This window comes from Notolepis coatsorum, assembly GCF_963971535.1.
Source record: "Notolepis coatsorum genome assembly, chromosome: 19".
NCBI classification, from domain to species: Eukaryota; Metazoa; Chordata; class Actinopteri; order Aulopiformes; family Paralepididae; genus Notolepis; species Notolepis coatsorum.
Window position 1 is genome coordinate 23,237,006 of NC_140183.1, and position 25,133 is coordinate 23,262,138.

General features: G+C 48.2%; 2 protein-coding genes across 4 annotated transcripts in view; both read right to left on the reverse strand.

Annotated features, from left to right (window-relative positions):
- Positions 1-11,869, reverse strand: part of snap91a (synaptosome associated protein 91a) — a gene marked incomplete at both ends in the record, with an annotated part of 154,288 nt that extends 142,419 nt beyond the window's left edge. Inside the window, 1 exon segment of the mRNA XM_084336577.1 lies at positions 11,740-11,869. Within this exon segment, the coding sequence (XP_084192703.1) occupies positions 11,740-11,869 (130 nt within the window).
- A 2,588-nt stretch (positions 11,870-14,457) lies between these two features.
- Positions 14,458-25,133, reverse strand: part of dop1a (DOP1 leucine zipper like protein A) — a 103,874-nt gene continuing 93,198 nt past the window's right edge. For all 3 annotated transcript variants that reach the window (XM_084336427.1, XM_084336428.1, XM_084336426.1), the window contains exon 37: positions 14,458-15,045. In XM_084336427.1, the coding sequence (XP_084192553.1) occupies positions 14,740-15,045 (306 nt within the window). In that variant the 3' untranslated portion in view covers positions 14,458-14,739. The remainder of the gene's footprint in view (positions 15,046-25,133) is intronic.

Here is a 25,133-nt window from a genome sequence, read left to right on the forward strand (position 1 = left end):
GCCTCCACTAGGGGCAGAGTGGCTAACTGTGAGTGAGTTAGTGAGACAGTCAATCACAGCGATGCTCCGCATCTAAAAGCAAGTGTGAATCAGCTACAGTATACACTGTTGTGGACCAACCACTCAACCCACTAACCAACCAACCACTCAACCCACTAACCAACTAACCAACCAACCACTCAACCCACTAACCTACCAACCTACCAACCAACCAACCAACCAACCAACCAACCAACCAACCAACCAACCACTCAACCCACTAACCAACCAACCTACCAACCAACCAACCAACCAACCAACCAACCAACTAACCAACCACTCAACCCACTAACCAACCAACCTACCAACCACTCAACCCACTAACCAACCAACCAACCAACCAACCACTCAACCCACTAACCAACCAACCACTCAACCCACTAACCAACCAACCTACCAACCACTCAACCCACTAACCAACCAACCTACCAACCAACCAACCACTCAACCCACTAACCAACTAACCAACCAACCACTCAACCCACTAACCTACCAACCTACCAACCAACCAACCAACCAACCAACCAACCAACCAACCAACCAACCAACCAACCAACCAACCACTCAACCCACTAACCAACCAACCAACCAACCAACCAACCAACCAACCAACTAACCAACCACTCAACCCACTAACCAACCAACCTACCATACACTGTTGTGGACCAACCACTCAACCCACTAACCAACCAACCACTCAACCCACTAACCAACTAACCAACCAACCACTCAACCCACTAACCTACCAACCTACCAACCAACCAACCAACCAACCAACCAACCAACCAACCAACCAACCACTCAACCCACTAACCAACCAACCTACCAACCAACCAACCAACCAACCAACCAACCAACTAACCAACCACTCAACCCACTAACCAACCAACCTACCAACCACTCAACCCACTAACCAACCAACCAACCAACCAACCACTCAACCCACTAACCAACCAACCACTCAACCCACTAACCAACCAACCTACCAACCACTCAACCCACTAACCAACCAACCTACCAACCAACCAACCACTCAACCCACTAACCAACCAACCTACCAACCAACCACTCAACCCACTAACCAACCAACCTACCAACCAACCAACCAACCACTCAACCCACTAACCAACCAACCTACCAACCACTCAACCAACTAACTAACCAACCAACCAACCAACCACTCAAACCACTAACCAACCAACCTACCAACCAACCAACCAACTAACCAACCAACCAACCTACCAAACAACCAACCAACCAACACACCCACCAACACCCACATCATGACGCTTCATACCTCAGGGAGGATTAAGAAGCTGCAGCCGAGCCTGATAACAGCAGATCAAGATGGAGGTCATTAGGAGCAGCATGGGATGTCAGGGCCTTGTCTTTTAGAAACAGAGCTGTCGGTCTGCATTTGGCAGTGGACCAAACCCTGTGCTACAGTAGCTGAGGTTCTCTCTCCCTCTGGGCCACGGATGTCCTGTGTGGCCTCTGATCACAGACCTATATCTTCCACCAGCAGAAGAACACCACACACAGTAATCACACAGTAATACACAGACCTATATCTCCCACCAGCAGAAGAGCACCACACACAGTAATACACAGACCTATATCTCCCACCAGCAGAAGAACACCACACACAGTAATCACACAGTAATACACAGACCTATAACTCCCACCAGCAGAAGAGCACCACACAGTAATACACAGAACCTATATCTCCCACCAGCAGAAGAACACCACACAGTAATACACAGACCTATATCTCCCACCAGCAGAAGAACACCACACACAGTAATCACACAGTAATACACAGACCTATATCTCCCACCAGCAGAAGAACACCACACAGTAATACACAGACCTATATCTCCCACCAGCAGAAGAACACCACACACAGTAATCACACAGTAATACACAGACCTATATCTCCCACCAGAAGAGCACCACACAGTAATACACAGACCTATATCTCCCACCAGAAGAAGAGCACCACACAGTAATACACAGACCTATATCTCCCACCAGAAGAAGAGCACCACACAGTAATACACAGACCTATATCTCCCACCAGCAGAAGAACACCACACAGTAATACACAGACCTATATCTCCCACCAGCAGAAGAGCACCACACAGTAATACACAGACCTATATCTCCCACCAGCAGAAGAACACCACACAGTAATACACAGACCTATATCTCCCACCAGCAGAAGAGCACCACACAGTAATACACAGACCTATATCTTCCACCAGCAGAAGAACACCACACACAGTAATACACAGACCTATATCTTCCACAGCAGAAGAGCACCACACAGTAATACACAGACCTATATCTCCCACCAGCAGAAGAACACCACACACAGTAATCACACAGTAATACACATACCTCGTTGATGTTCTACTGAAGTACACCCTCTGTGACACTTCTTAATGAAACTGTTCTCAATGACATCTGTGGATTATCTTGAGGAACCATATCAGGAGTTCTGGAAAGAGACGTTGGCGTTGACTTTTTCACGCGTAATCTTTTGATGCTTTGAGCGCGACAGAAGATGGCCCATTAAGCTCCATTATATTAAGCTGTTGGCAGACATTTATGACCCATATCTACAAATATTGAGCAAATAGCAACAATGATGAATAGATAGCACCCTGGCTAAGGGGAAAATATGTTGTTTGGTGTTTTGGGTGAATTGCCCCTTTTAGCGTATAACCACACTCATTGTTATCTACTCCTTGATTATCTTAGCTGAGCCTGGAAGTCAAAGGCAGATCCATTATAACTTTGTTGTGGGTATTTATTCCTCCATACTGATAGATAATTACAACAGTTGCCGGGGTAATGATATCCTCAACATCAGCTGGATACTTTGGTACAAGTATCCAGACTTAAATGTAGGAACTTAGCTCATTCTCTCTTCTGTTACTCCAGAACTCCAAAAACTAAGAACTCTCCAGCATTCCTGCGAGAGACCCCAAAGCTGATCCCCCTGAACAGCTCTCTTAGAGCAACACCTTTACATGTATTGCTACGGTTGAGCGTGTCATCTCACCTCTGTTCCTTGCCCTCTGAGGCTTCATGGACCAATAACTGTGGTAACAGTAGAGCTTTTACTTATTTAATCCATTAATCATCTACAGTAAACCATTCATTTTCATTCAACCGGAATTTTTTTTATTTGTTCACTTTATTCTATCTTTTCAGAGCCTTTCTGAAGAATCTTAGTGCTTCTGAATAATTCTTCTCCTGTTGTCTTCTGTTGTCTTACCGTCAGACTAGACACTTTGGAACATTAAACTGCTACCGATGAAACGTTTCAAAGCATCAATGCTGTGATTTTTAATAGATACTTTTTTTGTACTCGATTTATTTGATCAATCGTGACACCTGTAATTAACAGTGACACCCCCATCCATCAACACCCCCACCCCCATCCATTAACACCCCCACCCCCATCCCTCAACACCCCCACCCCCATCCATCAACACCCCCACCACCTCATGGTGACCCCCGCAACGCAATCACTTCCACCTGTGCATGTGGACGTAATCAGTCAAGCTAAGTTAAAAGCACTCATGAACTCGACAAAGGGTAACATTGGTCGAATTTGTGGTTTCTGGTCTGTTCCAGTCAGTAGAAGCTGGAGGTGTGTGAGTAGAAAGCAGCAGGGCAGCAGCCGATGTGACGACACACAGCTGGGTTTCTGCTGACGATCCATACAACTCCACCAGGGAGGAGGAAGAGCCTCCATTGATCCTCATTCAGCTGCCTTCACTGGGAATCTGCCAGAGGCACTTTGCATTCTCTCTCTAACACACACACCCATACACACACACACACACGCGCACGCACACACACACGCGCAAGCGCGCACACACACACACACACACACACACACACACACACACACACACACACACACACACTCACTCACTCACAAGCACATACATACACGTGCATACATGCACACACACACAGATACACACAGATCCAGTGCAGCTCGAAGATTTTGTGATTGTCATTTGTCATTTGTGTGATGTCAGTGGTTGTTAGTGTGATGTCAGTGGTTGTTAGTGTGATGTCAGTGGTTGTTAGTGTGATGTCAGTGGTTGTTAGTGTGATGTCAGTGGTTGTTAGTGTGATGTCAGTGGTTGTTAGTATGATGTCAGTGGTTGTTAGTATGATGTCAGTGATTGTTAGTATGATGTCAGTGGTTGTTAGTATGATGTCAGTGGTTGTTAGTATGATGTCAGTGGTTATTAGTATGATGTCAGTGGTTGTTAGTATGATGTCAGTGATTATTAGTGTGATGTCAGTGATTATTAGTGTGATGTCAGTGATTGTTAGTATGATGTCAGTGGTTGTTAGTATGATGTCAGTGATTGTTAGTATGATGTCAGTGATTGTTAGTGTGATGTCAGTGATTGTTAGTGTGATGTCAGTGGTTATTAGTATGATGTCAGTGGTTGTTAGTGTGATGTCAGTGATTGTTAGTATGATGTCAGTGATTGTTAGTGTGATGTCAGTGGTAGTTAGTGTGATGTCTGTGGTTGAGACTGTGTCTGTGGTTGAGACTGTGTCTGTGGTTGAGACTGTGTCTGTGGTTGAGAGGTGTCAGTCTGTGCTGGTGACTCAGCTCTAAGCAGCTCTTCCTCTCTGAACACTCATCTAAAAGGATGTTAAAAGCAGCAGCAGATGGAGGCAGCTGTGTCTGCAGGTACTTATCAAGTCTCTATAAGCTCCTTCTCTTGTTAGAGTTGCTTCACACACAAAAACGCAATAGCCTGCAGGTCAGGATGTAATCCTTGTGGTCTGTCTTGTTTACAATGCATTTAATGATCCAGCTCTTAAAAGGAATTAAGATTCTCAGTCGCCAAATGAGATCTGCTTCCTATCAACCCAGAGCAGCCAGGTGACCTGATCCAGCCCTGAATTCAATTAATTGAAAGTGAATTGATCCCAACCCCGGTATAAACACTCCCCTCTGATTTCTAGCATCTGATATCTCTCTAAGTCCATCTCTCTCTCTCTCTCTCTCTAAGTCCATCTCTCTCTCTCTCTCTCTCTCTCTCTCTCTCTCTCTCTCTCTCTCTCTCTCTCTCTCTCTCTCTCTCTCTCTCTCTCTCTCTCTCTCTCTCTCTCTCTCTCTCTCTCTCTCTCTCTCTCTCTCTCTCTCTCTTCCTCTCTGGGGTTTGGAGGGTCACAGTACGAGAGGCGTACTGGCCTACTGCTCTCTCAAGCCAAAGCTGTAACCACATCACCATAGCAACAGCAGACCAGGACACAGTCTGCCATCAAAGCAACAGTTCATAAGAGATCTGTTATTTTCTAACGTAAGACGCACTTGTCATCACCGCTACCGCCTCTTAACCGTCCCACTCATATGGCCGTTTGAAGTGGATCATAAAAGCTTCATGGACTTTCTTTTTAAAGAAGAGTGTGGTGATACTGGCCCTCTCAGGCAGAACTACTGAGTAGGGGAGACCCAGGAGAGACGGTTTGCAGGCCCGGAGAGACGGGTTGCAGGCCCAGTAGAGAAGGTTTGCAGGCCCGGAGAGACGGTTTGCAGACCCAGGAGAGACGGGTTGCAGGCCCAGGAGAGAAGGTTTGCAGGCCCGGAGAGACGGGTTGCAGGCCCAGTAGAGAAGGTTTGCAGGCCCGGAGAGAAGGTTTGCAGACCCAGGAGAGATGGGTTGCAGACCCAGGAGAGACGGGTTGCAGGCCCAGGAGAGACGGGTTGCAGGCCTGGGAGAGACGGTTTGCAGGCCCAGGAGAGACGGGTTGCAGGCCCAGGAGAGATGGTTTGCAGGCCCAGGAGAGAAGGCTTGCAGGCCCAGGAGAGATGGTTTGCAGGCCCAGGAGAGACGGTTTGCAGGCCCAGGAGAGACGGTTTGCAGGCCCAGGAGAGACGGTTTGCAGGCCCAGGAGAGACGGTTTGCAGGCCCAGGAGAGAAGGTTTGCAGGCCCAGGAGAGAAGGTTTGCAGGCCCAGGAGAGACGGTTTGCAGGCCCAGGAGAGACGGTTTGCAGGCCCAGGAGAGACGGTTTGCAGACCCAGGAGAGACGGTTTGCAGGCCCAGGAGAGACGGTTTGCAGGCCCAGGAGAGAAGGTTTGCAGGCCCGGGAGAGAAGGTTTGCAGGCCCGGGCCATCAGGGGTACATGCGGTTCTAGAGGCAATGCGACTTAAAAACGACACCATCTCTGAGCACAAGCTGCTTAAACACACTGAGTAACACATGGGGAACAGATGTTCTCCATACTTTTTATTCTGGAGAGAATGTTAGTCAGGTCGGGGGGGGGGGGGGGGGGTTCTGGTGAATTTGAGAGGAAATCCTTTAATTAATTGGAATCAGTGGATTTGCTGAGGGAAGTGAAGCATGGTGTTTGTAGTTAGCAGACTGTCCTCCTATAGACCAGCATGGTGTTTGTAGTTAACACACAACACACATACTGTATACGCTCACACACTAACAGTCACTTTAGCACGAACACACACACACACACACACATGCTGCACACGCTCACACCAAACGGTCACTTTACAAAATGAAAAGGTCACTTTACTTTATAAAAAATAAAAATAAAAAATAAAGAACGTGAGTGGTTCTTGTATAGCAATAGATGGATATAGCAAGATAGCATAAGGATATATAGTATAACTGTATATTGTATAGTATTGTATAGTAGTGTATATAAGACCCAGTGCCTCATCTGTAGCTTAACACTGTATTGCACTATCGCAGGACCTTAGCATGTCTTTTACCATGCATTTTAAACTTTATGTACATTATACCTGTTATGTCTTATTATTATTACTTGTATTATTGCACAATCGCTGCGGGCATGACCACCCGCATTTCACTGTATGCCCTGTATGCCGTGACAAATAAAACTCTTGACTTGATTTGACTGTCCTCCTATAGACCAGCATGGTGTTTGTAGTTAGCAGACTGTCCTATAGACCAGGTGTTTGTAGTTAGCAGACTGTCCTATAGACCAGCATGGTGTTTGTAGTTAGCAGACTGTCTTATAGACCAGGTGTTTGTAGTTAGCAGACTGTCTTATAGACCAGCATGGTGTTTGTAGTTAGCAGACTGTCTTATAGACCAGCATGGTGTTTGTAGTTAGCAGACTGTCCTATATAGACCAGGTGTTTGTAGTTAGCAGACTGTCTTATAGACCAGGTGTTTGTAGTTAGCAGACTGTCTTATAGACCAGCATGGTGTTTGTAGTTAGCAGACTGTCTTATAGACCAGCATGGTGTTTGTAGTTAGCAGACTGTCCTATATAGACCAGGTGTTTGTAGTTAGCAGACTGTCCTATATAGACCAGGTGTTTGTAGTTAGCAGACTGTCTTATAGACCAGCATGGTGTTTGTAGTTAGCAGACTGTCCTATAGGCCAGCATGGTGTTTGTAGTTAGTAGACTGTCTTATAGACCAGGTGTTTGTAGTTAGCAGACTGTCCTATAGACCAGGTGTTTGTAGTTAGCAGACTGTCCTATAGACCAGGTGTTTGTAGTTAGCAGACTGTCCTATAGACCAGGTGTTTGTAGTTAGCAGACTGTCCTATAGACCAGGTGTTTGTAGTTAGCAGACTGTCCTATAGACCAGGTGTTTGTAGTTAGCAGACTGTCTTATAGACCAGGTGTTTGTAGTTAGCAGACTGTCCTATAGACCAGGTGTTTGTAGTTAGCAGACTGTCCTATAGACCAGGTGTTTGTAGTTAGCAGACTGTCCTATAGACCAGGTGTTTGTAGTTAGCAGACTGTCCTATAGACCAGGTGTTTGTAGTTAGCAGACTGTCTTATAGACCAGGTGTTTGTAGTTAGCAGACTGTCCTATAGACCAGGTGTTTGTAGTTAGCAGACTGTCCTATAGACCAGGTGTTTGTAGTTAGCAGACTGTCCTATAGACCAGCTGCTCCTGGGAACTTCTGCAGCTAATGATGCTAATGGCGACATCACCGCCAGACTAGAGTAATCAAACATTGCTCTGGATATGAGGAGAGAAATGCTTACGGGGCACTTTGAGATGTCCAGAGAACGCTGACACATCGCGGGCTGAGCTTTCCAATCTGTTGTGTAATGATTAACAGAGGTTCTTGAAATATGTTTTAGTCTGGAATCAAGACGGCAGACTGGACTGATTGATTTCCTTCCCTCTGGGTTTCAGTTGTGCCTGCCACTGTCCTTCTCTTTGTTTTACCCTGACACACTGAAACCACACTGATGCAAGTCCTTCTCTTTGTTTTACCCTGACACACTGAAACAACACTGATGCAAGTCTGTCTCTTTGTTTTACCCTGACACACTGAAACAACACTGATGCAAGTCCGTCTCTTTGTTTTACCCTGACACACTGAAACAACACTGATGCAAGTCCTTCTCTTTGTTTTACCCTGACACACTGAAACAACACTGATGCAAGTCCTTCTCTTTGTTTTACCCTGACACACTGAAACAACACTGATGCAAGTCCTTCTCTTTGTTTTACCCTGACACACTGAAACAACACTGATGCAAGTCTGTCTCGTTGTTTTACCCTGACACACTGAAACAACACTGATGCAAGTCCTTCTCTTTGTTTTACCCTGACACACTGAAACCACACTGATGCAAGTCCTTCTCTTTGTTTTACCCTGACACACTGAAACAACACTGATGCAAGTCTGTCTCGTTGTTTTACCCTGACACACTGAAACAACACTGATGCAAGTCCGTCTCTTTGTTTTACCCTGACACACTGAAACAACACTGATGCAAGTCCTTCTTTTTGTTTTACCCTGACACACTGAAACAACACTGATGCAAGTCCTTCTCTTTGTTTTACCCTGACACACTGAAACAACACTGATGCAAGTCCTTCTCTTTGTTTTACCCTGACACACTGAAACAACACTGATGCAAGTCCTTCTCTTTGTTTTACCCTGACACACTGAAACAACACTGATGCAAGTCCGTCTCTTTGTTTTACCCTGACACACTGAAACAACACTGATGCAAGTCCGTCTCGTTGTTTTACCCTGACACACTGAAACAACACTGATGCAAGTCTGTCTCGTTGTTTTACCCTGACACACTGAAACAACACTGATGCAAGTCTGTCTCTTTGTTTTACCCTGACACACTGAAACAACACTGCTGCAAGTCCGTCTCTTTGTTTTACCCTGACACACTGAAACAACACTGCTGCAAGTCTGTCTCTTTGTTTTACCCTGACACACTGAAACAACACTGATGCAAGTCCGTCTCTTTGTTTTACCCTGACACACTGAAACAACACTGCTGCAAGTCTGTCTCTTTGTTTTACCCTGACACACTGAAACCACACTGATGCAAGTCCGTCTCTTTGTTTTACCCTGACACACTGAAACAACACTGCTGCAGGTGCAGGTCATTCAGTCCTTTTTACACATTCACTCACACATTCACTCACACATTCACTCACACATTCACTCACACATTCACACACCGACGGCGGCGGCAACCATGCAAGGTGCCAACCTGCTCATCGGGAGCAATTAGGGGTTAAGTGTCTTGCTCAAGGACACATCGACACGCTGCGGGAATCGAACCGGGAACCTCCGGATTGCCAGACGACTGCTCTACCTCCCGAGCCACTGTCGACCACTGTCGCTACTGTCGCCACACTGAGACGACCACCGTGACACTGCTGCAGGTGCAGGTCTTTCAGTCCTATGGTGGAACTTAGAGCTTATCAGGCTGAACCAGGGGTGGCTATTGGTCTAATTGTCATAGACTGATTACCGGAGGTCGTTAGGGGGATGGGAGGCCACAGAGCCATCTGCAAACTGAGACAAAGAGATGTAAAGGTCTGAGGATTGAAGTGATAAGGTGGTGAGGGGGCACAGCTAACAGAAATAGCCCGTAGAACAGCCTCTAACAGTAGTCCACCATTTATGTAAAGTAGGACTACTTGGCAAGAAGTACACTCTGACACTGTTGACCACTAGGAGCTGCCCAGTACAACCACAGTCTGACACAGTTGACCATTAGGAGCTGCCCAGTACAACCACAGTCTGACACTGTTGACCACTAGGAACTGCCCAGTACAACCACAATCTGACACAGTTGACCACTAGGAGCTGCCCAGTACAACCACAGTCTGACACTGTTGACCACTAGGAGCTGCCCAGTACAACCACAGTCTGACACTGTTGACCACTAGGAGCTGCCCAGTACAACCACAGTCTGACACTGTTGACCACTAGGAGCTGCCCAGTACAACCACAGTCTGACACTGTTGACCACTAGGAGCTGCCCAGTACAACCACAGTCTGACACTGTTGACCACTAGGAGCTGCCCAGTACAACCACAGTCTGACACTGTTGACCACTAGGAGCTGCCCAGTACAACCACAGTCTGACACTGTTGACCACTAGGAGCTGCCCAGTACAACCACAGTCTGACACTGTTGACCACTAGGAGCTGCCCAGTACAACCACAGTCTGACACTGTTGACCACTAGGAGCTGCCCAGTACAACCACAGTCTGACACTGTTGACCACTAGGAGCTGCCCAGTACAACCACAGTCTGACACTGTTGACCACTAGGAGCTGCCCAGTACAACCACAGTCTGACACTGTTGACCACTAGGAGCGGCTCAGTACAACCACAGTCTGACACTGTTGACCACTAGGAGCTGCTCAGTACAACCACAGTCTGACACTGTTGACCACTAGGAGCTGCCCAGTACAACCACAGTCTGACACTGTTGACCACTAGGAGCTGCCCAGTACAACCACAGTCTGACACTGTTGACCACTAGGAGCTGCCCAGTACAACCACAGCCTGGGGGTTAAGTGCCTTGCTCAACGACAGCAGCAGTGGTTGTTAATGGAGGGTGGGGAGATATTCATTCACTTTCTCCACCCAGATCTTCTGCTTGTCCGGGGATCAAACCGGCGACCTTCTGGTCACAAGTCTGCCTCTCTAACCACTGGCCCACATTTGTACTATAAGTAGTAACGCACATGACTTTACCCATAAACCATCAGTCCTCTGTATCTCTCTCCGGCATGAAGGACATGGGGTTGAGGAGAAGCATCTTTACATGGAGGCTAACGCCGCACGGTGCACAACACCTGTGTCACCACGCCGGTACTGTAGGTCACCAGGCATGGTGTTAGCAGAGGTTACAGCATGACCTTTTGACCTTTTCAATTATGCATTCAACCAGTACTGGGGCAAGAATCCATTATGCAGGGAGGGGGGTGTTGACGCTGGGACAGGCCTTGTTGTGGCCCAACCATCTGGTTTTAGGGTTAAATACTTACGTATTTACTGAGCATTTCGGTATTTAAAAAGCGAATGAATTAGTTCCTTTGCTCTTCTGCTAAGCACATCATGCTTAGCGGCAAACTGGACTAATCTGTTCATTTACTTTTTATGATTTTTGAATGTATGTAAGCTGACTACTTCGAACACAATGCCAGGGCTCATATGAGCACTTTGAGCAGTATCTCTCTCTCCCACGCACTCTCTCTCTCACACACACACACACACCCCCCCCACACACACACACACACGCACACACACACACACACACACACGCGCACACACACACACGCACACAGGGATGGGAGAGGCAACCACAATGGCCTTCGTGTGGCCTAGTTATACAGTATGTTAGACGTGGACAGGAAGGAGGTGTGTAACTCACATTCCAGGTGTTTCTTCTTCGGCGCGGTCTGTTCATGTGTGGTGGCTTTGCACACCGCCCGGCACACCTCGGATCCCGTCAGAGTGTACTGCGCCGCGGCGATGCGGTCCGTCAACGTCTGGCCCGACATCTTCTCTCCGTGGTGTCAGACCTTTGATTGATTGATTGAAAACTTTATTAACAGATTGCAGAATGGGTACAATACAGTACGGCTCAATACACACAATTGTTAATGGGATGCAGTCAGACCAGAGAAAGACTTTCGTCTTGTTTACATCAGGGTCCCCCATTTTCAATTCATCATAATTCACCTCAAGAATCAAACGTCAGATGACCCCCCCCCCCCCCGCACGCACGCACACACAATGAACAACTAGTTCCGAGGCTGCCCTCACACGCACAACTACAGATAAGAGATACGCGTGCAGTGAGCTAAGAAAAGCAACCAAATTGAAGAAAAACACCTACTGTACTACAAGCCAGATTAATAGAGCAGCCCGCTTTGCTTTCTGTTTTCACAGCGTGGAATTTCAATGTCACATCGATTAGGAAGCTGGAGACGGATTGCTGTCGCCCCTCGGGTTCAGTTAATGCACAATGGTGTGGGTTTCTGCACATTCATTTATGTTTATAAAACAATCATATTATAGGCCTACCCACGTAACTCGTAAAATAAAGCTGCTTGTGCACAAAGCATTTGTCTAAATATAGACAAGGCCAGCGGTATCCTCGCTATATGACTCAGAGTCATATCATTCGTGTAAATATAGGCAAGCCCATTGCAGGATCGTGCGTCTAAGTTTAGCCTTTAATCTTTTGCTCAATTCCGATGAAATAACATCTATTTCTTACTGTAACGCCTGTATTTGTGGACTGCCTCCCTTATAACACGACACTGCTCCGGGGGGTGATGGTGATGCTCGACAGCCTCCCGGATGATAATCCTCCTCCAGCACCGCAGCCCCTGGGTTTCAGAGCCTGTGTTCTCCTCCCCATCCAACACCACGCACGGCTGGTCCTCCCCTGGGCGCCTCCTCTCTTCTGGGCCGCGGAGAAGCTCGTAACCACCGGCGATGCTGAGTCCGAACCGAATCGTCGGACGGTGGCGTTTTCAGTGGATTTGCGTCCGCGGTCCCTCTATTTGATTATTTATTTATTACAGTATTTATATTAGCATCTCACTCCGCCCCCTCTCTTCGGAGTCAGGTGACGCGTCATCACCAACCCAGTAGCATCCTTTATTCTACTACTACAGCCATCGCGAGTCTTTAAAGGGGAATGTCCCAGCCAACCACGCGGCTGACGAGCTGAAGACACGCACGATTAGTAAACGTGAAGCATAGCATGGCATGAGGGGGGGGGGGGGCTGTGATGCTGCTGCTGCCATCATATGAAGGTCATGATAGCGTGAGGGGCTTGTCTCTAGACAAGAAATACACGATTTAACCCGCCCCCTTGCTGTCATTGGTTGTTGAAATCTACCATGTTTGCCACGGAATGCAAGTCTCTAGGTCTAGGATATCTCCTCACTAAGACCAGGCCTTATTATTACAAGGCCATCAGTATTGGTATTGGTAGCTGTCCGTGGTTCTGGTGTGGTTAGCAGAATATTGCCTTGCTGGGAGGCGCTGTCCACGGTGGCATGGTGCTGAAATTGTGTCACCCATGTCTTTTAAGTGCAGACATTTTGATGTGCACAGTACAGTGCAATACATAGGGTTTCTCAGATGAAGTCATATAAAATATACCAGCATAGTGCTTAGCAACCTCTGAGTTGAAAGAGTCTCCAGTAAACAGACAAATAGCTCTTATAATAAATAAATCATAGTTGGAACCCATTCTAGTGTCCTTAAGGTCCCTTGAGTTTGCTCGGAACAGGGTAAATAAGCATTGTTCTATGATGCCCCTAGCTCATGGAATGTGGAATGGAACGGTTCTTTGATAGGGAGGGGGGTTATAATCTGAGGGGAGAACTCAATTTAAAAGTGCTTAATGTACGCACTACCATGAGAAGACACTGCATCTCAATATGTGGAGTGAAACTGTGGAACAGTCTAAATGTGGTGCTAAAGCAATGTCCAAACATGAGACAATTCAAACTGATGTATAAGGAAATTATGTTCACGAGGTACAGGGATGAGGAAGGGACTTGATATTTACGGGTGTTTAAATTTTTATTTTATTTCTTTCATGTTTTACATATATAGTTTTTGTTTTGCATATATATATATATATATTTCTTTTTTTTCTTTTTTAAGTTTTAAAATAGTAGTGGAAAAGGGGTAGGATTAAATAAGTGTATACTTCTTCCTACTCCTTTTCGAACATGTAGATTGAGTTGAGTTTTGCTTTTGTTATTGTTTGTTTGTATTCATTGCATGTTCAAAATAAAGATAAAAAAAAAAAAATCCTAACAGTTCTTAAACCTTGATCTCCAACCTTTGTCAATCAAGTTGTACGTGTTTTAATTGTTACCCTTACTTGTCTTATTGTTGTGATTTTATATGATGTGTGCTGTGTATATGCCTTTTTTATTTGCTTATTTCTGTATGTACACTTGATTTGACTGTAATTGAGGGAAACCTCGGTTGCCTTTTGAGTTTAAATAAAGGTTTGAAATGAAATGAAGTGAAATAGTTCTCATAATGAATCAATCTCTGGTGGTTGTGAAGACACGGAGACGTGAGGCCATGTAAATCACTCTCAGTGTTTATTTTATTAAGTCACATGGATATGGAATGGCACGGCATATTCACATCGTCCTGGAAGGGCTCACACGAAATGTCAAGGTCAGTCTGCCCCGTATATACAAATAATTAAAATTAAATAGAATAGCTTTTGAAAAGTAAAATACAGTCATTTAAAATACAAAAAACAAAAAAAATTTACAAACTGGATTCTGGTTTTAGGTTCCCATTGTTATTCCCCTGTTCTGTTTATATACAAGTTGAGGTTTTCACTAGTGTTGATGGTTTTGTTCCAAAGTCCTGCCTCGTCCTCTCACGTCTTGATGAGACCCTCCAGAAAGTCTTTCTCCACCATCTCCTCGATGTTCTGCCGCGCGCGGCTCCAGAACACCTTCTGGCTCTCCAGCTTGTGTCCGTCCTTGCTGGGGAAGGGGCCGTCGTTGGGGGCGCGGCTGTAGGCGGAACCTGAGCGGCTGCTGGCCTTGCTGTTGAACACCTGACTCAGCAGGTTGAAGAAGGGGAGGAGCTGCTCCATGCTGCGGATCACGTACAGCGTGAGCAGCAGGTGGCCCGGCTCCCAGGACAGCGTGCGGCTGGAGCAGTCCTCCTCAGGGTTCTTCTGCGGGGGAGAGGGAGGAACACGTTAAAGAAAGCTGGAGCAGTCCTCCTCAGGGTTCTTCTGCAGGGGAGAGGGAGGAACACGTTAAAGAAAGCTGGAGCAGTCCTCCTCAGGGTTCTTCTGCGGGGGAGAGGGAGGAACACGTTAAAGAAAGCTGGAGCAGTCCTCCTCAGGGTTCTTCTGCGGGGGAGAGGGAGGAACACGTTAAAGAAAGCTGGAGCAGTCCTCCTCAGGGTTCTTCTGCGGGGGAGAGGGAGGAACACGTTAAAGAAAGCTGGAGCAGTCCTCCTCAGGGTTCTTCTGCGGGGGAGAGGGAGGAACACGTTAAAGAAAGCTGGAGCAGTCCTCCTCAGGGTTCTTCTGCGGGGGAGAGGGAGGAACACGTTAAAGAAAGCTGGAGCAGTCCTCCTCAGGGTTCTTCTGCGGGGGAGAGGGAGGAACACGTTAAAGAAAGCTGGAGCAGTCCTCCTCAGGGTTCTTCTGCGGGGGAGAGGGAGGAACACGTTAAAGAAAGCTGGAGCAGTCCTCCTCAGGGTTCTTCTGCGGGGGAGAGGGAGGAACACGTTAAAGAAAGCTGGAGCAGTCCTCCTCAGGGTTCTTCTGCAGGGGAGAGGGAGGAACACGTTAAAGAAAGCTGGAGCAGTCCTCCTCAGGGTTCTTCTGCGGGGGAGAGGGAGGAACACGTTAAAGAAAGCTGGAGCAGTCCTCCTCAGGGTTCTTCTGCAGGGGAGAGGGAGGAACACGTTAAAGAAAGCTGGAGCAGTCCTCCTCAGGGTTCTTCTGCGGGGGAGAGGGAGGAACACGTTAAAGAAAGCTGGAGCAGTCCTCCTCAGGGTTCTTCTGCGGAGGAGAGGGAGGAACACGTTAAAGAAAGCTGGAAAAGTCCCTGTTAATCACTCTTAATAACTGTCAAACTAAATGAATGTCTAAATGAAACAGTTAGTTCTTGGATGTGTGTGAGATTACATGCAAAATAAATCAGCATTGTGTTTTTTGGTGAAGTGCCCCTTTAACACTTTCAATGCCAACGACGAGATATCTAGTTTGTTCATGCCGACCGTTCATTGCCAACGACGAGAGATTTTTTTTTTTTTTTTTTTTTATTAGTGATTTTAATTCATATTTCATCAATCTAGCCTCACGTTAGTGCTGCAAACTCTCTCTGAGCTCCATTGGGAAAATACCGCCCCCTATCGTCTCTCCCTGTTGTACTGCACCCCTTTGGAAAGGATTGAATGAAACACATGGGGGGGGGGAATCCTGCTTCCTCATTTTACTTCTCAGACAAGTCACCCGAGACGATCGGATTCATTGCCGAGCCACAGAACAGCGTGGAATACATATTTCCAGTACCCAGCGTTGGATCAATAAACGCGATCGATATTTGGAATGGCGATTGTAACTGAGGGGTACAATTCCCTGACTGTATTACTAGATATGATACTTACTACCACTACCTTTGTACTTAATATTCGGCCACCCAGTACTCGGCATAAATATATTATGATGAACACTGTCACGTAGATGAAACGGATCCAACACAAATGTACGAATTAGAAATAGGTCTTTATTTCTACACAGCGATGGTGTGTAGAGCAAGCACTTAATCAAATCAATCACATTTATGAATGGGAATTAGTATGCACTTTTATGGCAAGAGTATTCGTCGGTATATCAATAGAGAATGTCCAATCTCTGAAGGCGCAGGTGGTACATATACGACCTGGAATAGTTAAGGAATAACAGCAATGATACTTTAATGATTATAGGCTGGATACACTAGGGGGGGTTAATCCGGTCGCTTGTAAGCCGACAGGAGTAGGAAAGGGGGGGGGGTAGAGTCCGGCTGCCTCATCCGGCCAAGGGTATCCCAGGTGAACCCACTGTAGTGCCGTTCAATGCGCCGGCGATCCTTGGACCACAGATGAAAGCAGGTGGACTCTTTGTGGGCCGGCGTCCTCCGGTCCACGGAGGAGAGACGTGAAGCGACCTCGTCTTGCAGAGCGTCTCCTCACCTTGCGTCCTCTCCAGGGGGGGGGGTTCCAACACACGGCAGTGTCGGGGGTCTTTATCCATGGAATAATCAACGTATACAAAGCATAATCCGTGCCTGGGAAGGCGGGCTGTCGTCGGTAGAATAATCCGGTATACAGGTCCACTCGCTCGTCGGCTCTGGGGCTCCTCGGGTGCAATCTCACATGGGGTCGATCATCCTGGATAAGCAGCCAGTTTTCTGCCCGAAACGATGGGGTGCTGACTACGGTAGTATTCTCACCGCACGAAGCACTATATATTAACAGACTATTATTAGCTTAATAGACTACGTCCAACTCGACGATATAGTGCCAAATATGACTATTCAAATATTAATATACACGATGTCTCAATACCGATGGTAGGCCGAACTTGGCCTTACTCCCACACGTGGCGTCGCGGGGAGGCTTTACGTCTGTCACTCTATTGGAGGGTAAGAAACTGGACTGAAAAGGAAGTCCTACTTTAGTAGCGCAGTATATATACGCACTATGAACAAATAGTCCCATTAGTGGTGCGGTAGCCAGATTCCTACGCGGAACTAGGACTTGTTCGTACATGTTGAGCGGTACGTTTGAACTGGGTCTGGGGGGTATGGCAGCCTGGCACCAAGGTCTCGACCAATAGTAGAATGGAGACTATTATGGGATGTTCAGTAGGCTAGAATGGATATTCAATGCATATTGTACAAGGAATATGCAAGGGATATCAAGGAATATTAGAGAATATACAAATACAATTAAATATATATATATAATAAATATATATATTCGGTTTAATCTGGCCCTTCACAACAGCCACCCCCTGATTGGTCCCAGACCTAATCAGTTAAGCAGAGACAGATTAATCGCGTTGTCTATTTACACATAAGGGTTTGCTGTAGGGGTCAGTCAACTTCACAAAGTCATAGGGTTATAGGGTCATGGTCATCATCGATTGTGTCTGGGAGTCGGGGCAGTTCTATGAGCCTCGCCACGGGACGGGTGTAAGTGCGACCCTGGACAAGCACTTCAGCTGCTCGGACCTTGCCGTCGGCACCGGTGATCACTTTGCTTACGCGGCCGGCCGGCCACATAGCTCTGGGCAGTGATTGATCAATAATCATGACGACTGTTCCTTCTGTCAAATTGTCTCTCTCCTTTACCCACTTCTGGCGGGTCTGTAGAGACGGTAGGTAGTGCAGTAGGAAACTGCTCCAAAACTTGTCGGCTAATACTTGGCTGTACCTCCACATTCGTCGGCCGTTCGCTTCTTCAGGCCGGTACATTGTCTGGGGTAACGCGGGATCTAGCCGCCCCATCAGGAGTGTGTTGGGGTCTGCGGAGATAACAGTGCTCAATCCACAGAACACAGGCTTCTTGTTCTCAGCCTCCTCCTGACTGGCTTCCCTCGGGATAGGCGTGGGCCACTCTCCTTCCGGGAGCTTTAGGAATGCTGGGCCGTCACTGTAGACATTGCGACGGGTGAGGTCATCTAGGGGCATTCCCCGGGTGATGATGTCAGCTGGGTTCTGTTTTGTATCAACGTAGCGCCACTCTGTTTCTCCGGTTAACTCTTCGGTTAAGTCTTGAATCTCGGTGACTCTGACTCCCACGAAGACTTTGTACTTGCATGAGTCCGATTTGATCCAGGCGAGTACTGTCGTGGAATCTGACCACAGGATTGTTCTAGACACCGGTATGGTGAGCTCACGTTGGATGAGCGTGGCTAGGTGCGCTCCGGCTAGGGCTGCGCAGAGCTCTAGACGTGGGATAGATTGTTGCTTGCGTGGGGCTATTCTCGAGCGGGCGAGGACAAATGCTGTGTAGATCTCTCCCCCCTTTTCTTGGGCCCGCAAGTAGGCTACTGATCCGTATGCGACCTCTGAGGCGTCACTGAAGACGCGTAAGTCCATTTTACATGTCTCTGGCCTCACCGTGGGTGGGAAGTAGCTTCGGCGCATATTAACGCCTGGGAGTGAGTGGAGCTCCATCTCCCACTCTCTCCAGGTGGATGCAAGGTGTGCGGGAATGGGGTCGTCCCAGCCCTGGTCCTTGTCCCACAATGCTCGTACAATCATTTTTGCCCTGGTGGTGTACGGTAGAATACATCCTAGCGGGTCATATTGTCGGGCGAGTGTTGTGTACACACTCCGTCTGGTGGTCGGCGCCGCCGCCGGCCTTCCCTGCTCCGTAGTCAGGGGCTTGTGTCTGTAGTGAAGCGAATCTGTTTTGAATCGCCACACCAATCCCAGGGTCATCTCCTGGGCTTCTCCCGGGATTGTAGCCATCCAGGTCTCGCTGCTGGCTGCCTTGTCCTCGGAGGAGAGGCTGCGCAGTACTTGCGGATCGCTGCTGGCCCACTGCCTGAGATCAAAGCCGCCTTTGATCAATGAGGCGCGGAGTTTAATCAGGAGAGGCTCGGCTTCTTCCTGGGTTGAAAGGCTTTGTAGACAGTTGTCTACGTAGAAGCTGTTCTTTACGCTGTGTCGGACCTCTTCGTCCGCTGCTGGGTCCTCTGCTACATGTTTCTGTAGTGCAAATGTAGCACAGCAGGGGCTGCACGTCGTTCCGAAGGGGAGGACTTCCCATTGGTAGATGGCTGGGTGCTCATCTCCTGGCTTCTCTCTCCATAGGAACCGTAACAGGGGCTTGTCCTCCTCTACTAATCTCACCTGCAGGAACATTCCTTTAATGTCCCCGCTGATGGCCACCTTTTCCTGGCGGAAGCGGAGTAGAACGCCGAGTAGGGAGGGGCCGAGTGTGGGACCGGGCAGTAACTCTTTATTCAGATTTTGGGATCCGATCTGGTAGCTGCAGTTAAATACTATGCGGTCTTTACCGTTGTGATGGACCTTGTGGTGAGGCACGTACCACGATTCAGTGGTCTGGTCAGCCTCTTTAATGTCCATCTTTGTGACGTGTCCCGCTGTGATGAGCTTCTCAATCTCAGCGCGGTATACACTCTCTTGGGCGGGGTTCTTGGCTAAGCGCCGCTCCGTGTTCAGCAGGTACCGTTCTGTGGCGTCTGTCTTGGCGTGGAAAGTAGGCATTCCTTCTCGCCGCAGGAGTGGCGTGGCGTATCTCAACACGCCGTTGACCGGGACTCTCTTGGTCCCTGTCTCGAGGAGGTGAATGGCGTAAATGTCATCTTTAGAGCGAATGTCTTTCTTTCCGTTCTTAAAGGGCATTTGTTCCAAGGTCCATAGCCGCTCTACGTGTTGCAGGAGTGCGGTTTCTCCCTCTGTGACTCGGGAGTGGAGACATCTAGTGGCTGTACTTCGGTTGAGAGATTTGGCGAGCGGGCCTTGGAGAGTCCATCCCAAACGGGTCTCGACTGCTGCAGGACAGCCTCGGGGTCCGGTATGAACCCGGTCTATCGGGACAATGAGGTCTGCATGGTCGGAGCCTATCAACAGGGTCGGCATAGCATTGTCTATGAGCGGGATCGGTAACTTGCGCAGATGTGCATATTTCTCCATCAGCTTGGCGACGGGGTATGTGTACCGCAACAGTCCTATTTCTTGGCTGGTGAAAGCGTCTGTAATCTGGTACCGTCGCTCAGGCTGGCCGCTTGCTGCGATAGAGAATGAGACATTCTCGCCCTTTATCGTCTTCAAATCTCGTCTTATTGTCCGAATTGTCATTTGGGTTTCGCTTCCCGCAGCCCTAGCTGGGCCGCAGCGGAGGCGAGCAGAAGGGTCTTCTCTGACCCGTCATCGAGGACGGCGTAAGTGTCCAGGACTTTATTCTGGTAGCTTAGTGTCACGCGCACTACTTTTAGGAGTACTCGGGCTCCACTGCTGCTGGCGGGATCGATGTACATGACGCTCGCTTTGCTGCTGGATGGTGCGGGTGAAGGGCGCCGTCTGTTACTGTCGTGAAGTATGTCCAGATGGGCTCCATCGCACTTGGTGCACCTTTTCTTTAAGCGGCATTCGGCTGCCATGTGTGAGCGCGCACAGCGAAAACAGCGCTTGTTGGACTTTATCCATTAACTTGCTTCCTCCGCGTTCAGCTTGGGGAAGGAGTCACATTGCGCTAGCCAGTGTTCTTTCTCACAGTAGGGGCACACTATCTTCCACTTCTCCGTTCTGGAGGGGGTACTGTGGCTCCTGCTGCTCGGTACTGACTCCGATTGGTGCATCACAGTCACCGATCTTCTTCCATCATTTAGTCGTCTGGTTCCTTCTCTGGAGCCAGGGGTGCTCCGTCCGAATGTATCTAGCCGTAGGCTGCTGACTTCTCTCGCCAGGAAGTCTGCTAGATCGAGGAGGTTCGGTTCGGGGCCATTCGGGTCTCGGTGGTCTCTCTGCCGCCTAAAACGCTCCTGTCGAGCGGGCGGCAGCTTCTCCAAGATCCTTTCCACATTTGAGTTGGCGTAAAGTTCATGCCTCCCCTTCTCTCTCTGCGCTCCCAACATCCCTACCAGGGACTGCACTCTGATGGACAGGTCGTCCAGTGCTCGATTGTCTATTGCTGGGGGTAAGCGGTCGATGTGTCGGATCTCCTGGATCACGTAATCCCATATGCGCCCATACCTCTGGTCCAATGCTACCAGCGCTGCTGTGTATGGGGTGGTGGAAGTCGCGTAGGCGAGCGCTATATTATGTGCGCGGGGTACCTTTAAGTGCTTCAGTAGGATGGCGTATTTGTGGCGTTCATCCAATACATCCACCAACATGGTCTCCAGACACATGCGGAGTTCTGTATACTGGGCCCGGTTCTCTTGGGTGAAGTCGGGTACCATAGGCGTGCCAATGTATGACGCTGACTGTGGATACATCGGCGAGCGTTGGGGGAAAGGCCTCCTAGGCGAGTCTCCTCCCGCTCCTTGGTATGGGCTGGTACCGGCAGTGTACCATGGCCCGCTTGTCCAGGTGCTGTTCCTCGGTGCGGGTCGTGCGTCGTGCTCACCCGGGTATAGAGTCGGGGGTCTGTAGCGCAGCTCCGCGGGAGTATAGCCTGGGCTGTACCGGACCTCCTGGTCCGGTAGAGTACTGTGCTGTTGTCGGGCGTGGTTCTCCTCCTCTTCCTCTTCGTCTTCAGTTAGGTCATCCAGTGCTTGTAGTCTCTGGTTTAGCCTCTCCACAGGATATGCTGCTCCTTCCCGGTTGCTAGGTCTCGCTTGGACCGGTGGGGGGAGGTGGTCTGTGGGGGGTATAGACCTCGTCTGTTGGTCAAGTTCAGGGTTGTTTACTCGGCTAGGGGATGCCGCCCTGGAGGTGTGTCTAGACGAGTTCCTGGAGCCTCTGGCGGAGGGAGAGGGTGTTGTCCGTCTGATCAGCTGTTCTATTAGTTGCGCTTGCTGTCTGTCGCGCTCTGCGTCCCGTAGAGCACCAGCAGCTGCTCGCTGGCTGTCTGCTCGGTCTCGGGCCACATTCTCTTCCCTCTGAATGCGTCTTATTTCTAGACGTATATGCTCTTCTTCGCTCCGCTGCTGGATCTGCAGTCGGTCGCGTTCAGCAGCGGCGTTCAGGCTGATGAGGAAGGCCTGCTGTAGGGTCCTCTCTGCCTCGCTGGGAGAAGGCGGTTGTATAGGGGAGCCTTCCCTCGGGGTACTCCTTGCGGAGCCTTGGAGCTCTATCTCCACGGTGCTCTCCCCGTCTTCTTCCGTGCCGAGTTCTCTCTCGGTAGCGTTGTATTCCTCCCGGGACTCATCAGGGACTACTTCTTCAGTACTGGCGGGGTGTGAAGTCATGTCTGGTTCCCACTGGTCCCCACCGTGAACTTGGTCAGTTACATTAGAACCCGTAGGGGCCTCTATGGTCGGGGTAGTCTGGGCGTTGGGGTTAGACATACTTTTACTTTCTAGTTTTACCGCGTTTACTGTTAGTAGAAGACTAGGTTGTTGACTGACAGCGTAAGCCTCTAAGTACTGAGGGAGCCGTCGTTCGCGCTGCGGGCGTTGGTTAGGAGGATCGTTTCGTGGAGTGTTCATCATAGGCCATTTCAATATTAATAACACTATATTAATATTACACTAATTACCCTCCGGCTCGAAGGACCAATTGTAACTGAGGGGTACAATTACCTGACTGTATTACTAGATATGATACTTACTACCACTACCTTTGTACTTAATATTCGGCCACCCAGTACTCTGCATAAATATATTATGATGAACACTGTCACGTAGATGAAACGGATCCAACACAAATGTACGAATTAGAAATAGGTCTTTATTTCTACACAGCGATGGTGTGTAGAGCAAGCACTTAATCAAATCAATCACATTTATGAATGGGAATTAGTATGCACTTTTATGGCAAGAGTATTCGTCGGTATATCAATAGAGAATGTCCAATCTCTGAAGGCGCAGGTGGTACATATACGACCTGGAATAGTTAAGGAATAACAGCAATGATACTTTAATGATTATAGGCTGGATACACTAGGGGGGGTTAATCCGGTCGCTTGTAAGCCGACAGGAGTAGGAAAGGGGGGGGGGTAGAGTCCGGCTGCCTCATTCGGCCAAGGGTATCCCAGGTGAACCCACTGTAGTGCCGTTCAATGCGCCGGCGATCCTTGGACCACAGATGAAAGCAGGTGGACTCTTTGTGGGCCGGCGTCCTCCGGTCCACGGAGGAGAGACGTGAAGCGACCTCGTCTTGCAGAGCGTCTCCTCACCTTGCGTCCTCTCCAGGGGGGGGGGTTCCAACACACGGCAGTGTCGGGGGTCTTTATCCATGGAATAATCAACGTATACAAAGCACAATCCGTGCCTGGGAAGGCGGGCTGTCGTCGGTAGAATAATCCGGTATACAGGTCCACTCGCTCGTCGGCTCTGGGGCTCCTCGGGTGCAATCTCACATGGGGTCGATCATCCTGGATAAGCAGCCAGTTTTCTGCCCGAAACGATGGGGTGCTGACTACGGTAGTATTCTCACCGCACGAAGCACTATATATTAACAGACTATTATTAGCTTAATAGACTACGTCCAACTCGACGATATAGTGCCAAATATGACTATTCAAATATTAATATACACGATGTCTCAATACCGATGGTAGGCCGAACTTGGCCTTACTCCCACACGTGGCGTCGCGGGGAGGCTTTACGTCTGTCACTCTATTGGAGGGTAAGAAACTGGACTGAAAAGGAAGTCCTACTTTAGTAGCGCAGTATATATACGCACTATGAACAAATAGTCCCATTAGTGGTGCGGTAGCCAGATTCCTACACGGAACTAGGACTTGTTCGTACATGTTGAGCGGTACGTTTGAACTGGGTCTGGGGGGTATGGCAGCCTGGCACCAAGGTCTCGACCAATAGTAGAATGGAGACTATTATGGGATGTTCAGTAGGCTAGAATGGATATTCAATGCATATTGTACAAGGAATATGCAAGGGATATCAAGGAATATTAGAGAATATACAAATACAATTAAATATATATATATAATAAATATATATATTCGGTTTAATCTGGCCCTTCACAACAGCGATCATGAATTGGAATAATCTTTTTGGAGAACATCTGATCTGAGGTAAGGAATCTATTTTACCAGTCTTAGGATAATCAGAGCTTTTTTCACAGAGATATCAACGTGTGCCCTATGTGTGTGTGTGTGCGTGCTGATCAGGAAATGAGATAATCGATTTTTCAGCCCGCTTCTATAGCGTGCATAAGTACACATAATACTATCGATAATCTAGCGTTTATTTGAAAACGATTCATAAATAGGCCGAAAAATGACAATGTTTTTTGTGTATTCCAGAATATTCCAGTAAAGGGCGTTTATCACAGAATCTTTATATTTTCCTGAAACGTTAAAAAAAACTAGCGTTTTTCAAAATGGTATAAAACGGAAATTAACCGATTAAAAAAACAATCCGTTTCGACAATGTTGACTGCAAACAAGTCATTGATAAGCGACGGCCAGATTAGACACATAGCCATAATTTAAGATGTAGTTTATGCGTTAGCAAATATGAGAGCGCTATCATTGAAGTGGGTGGTGGCACGCAAGCATTAAATCATGCGCCCCCTGCTGGCACTGAAAGTGTTAAGAGCGAGCTCACTAAAAGCACCAGAAACCCTCGGCTCACTAGGACCCGTCTTTGTAATCAAT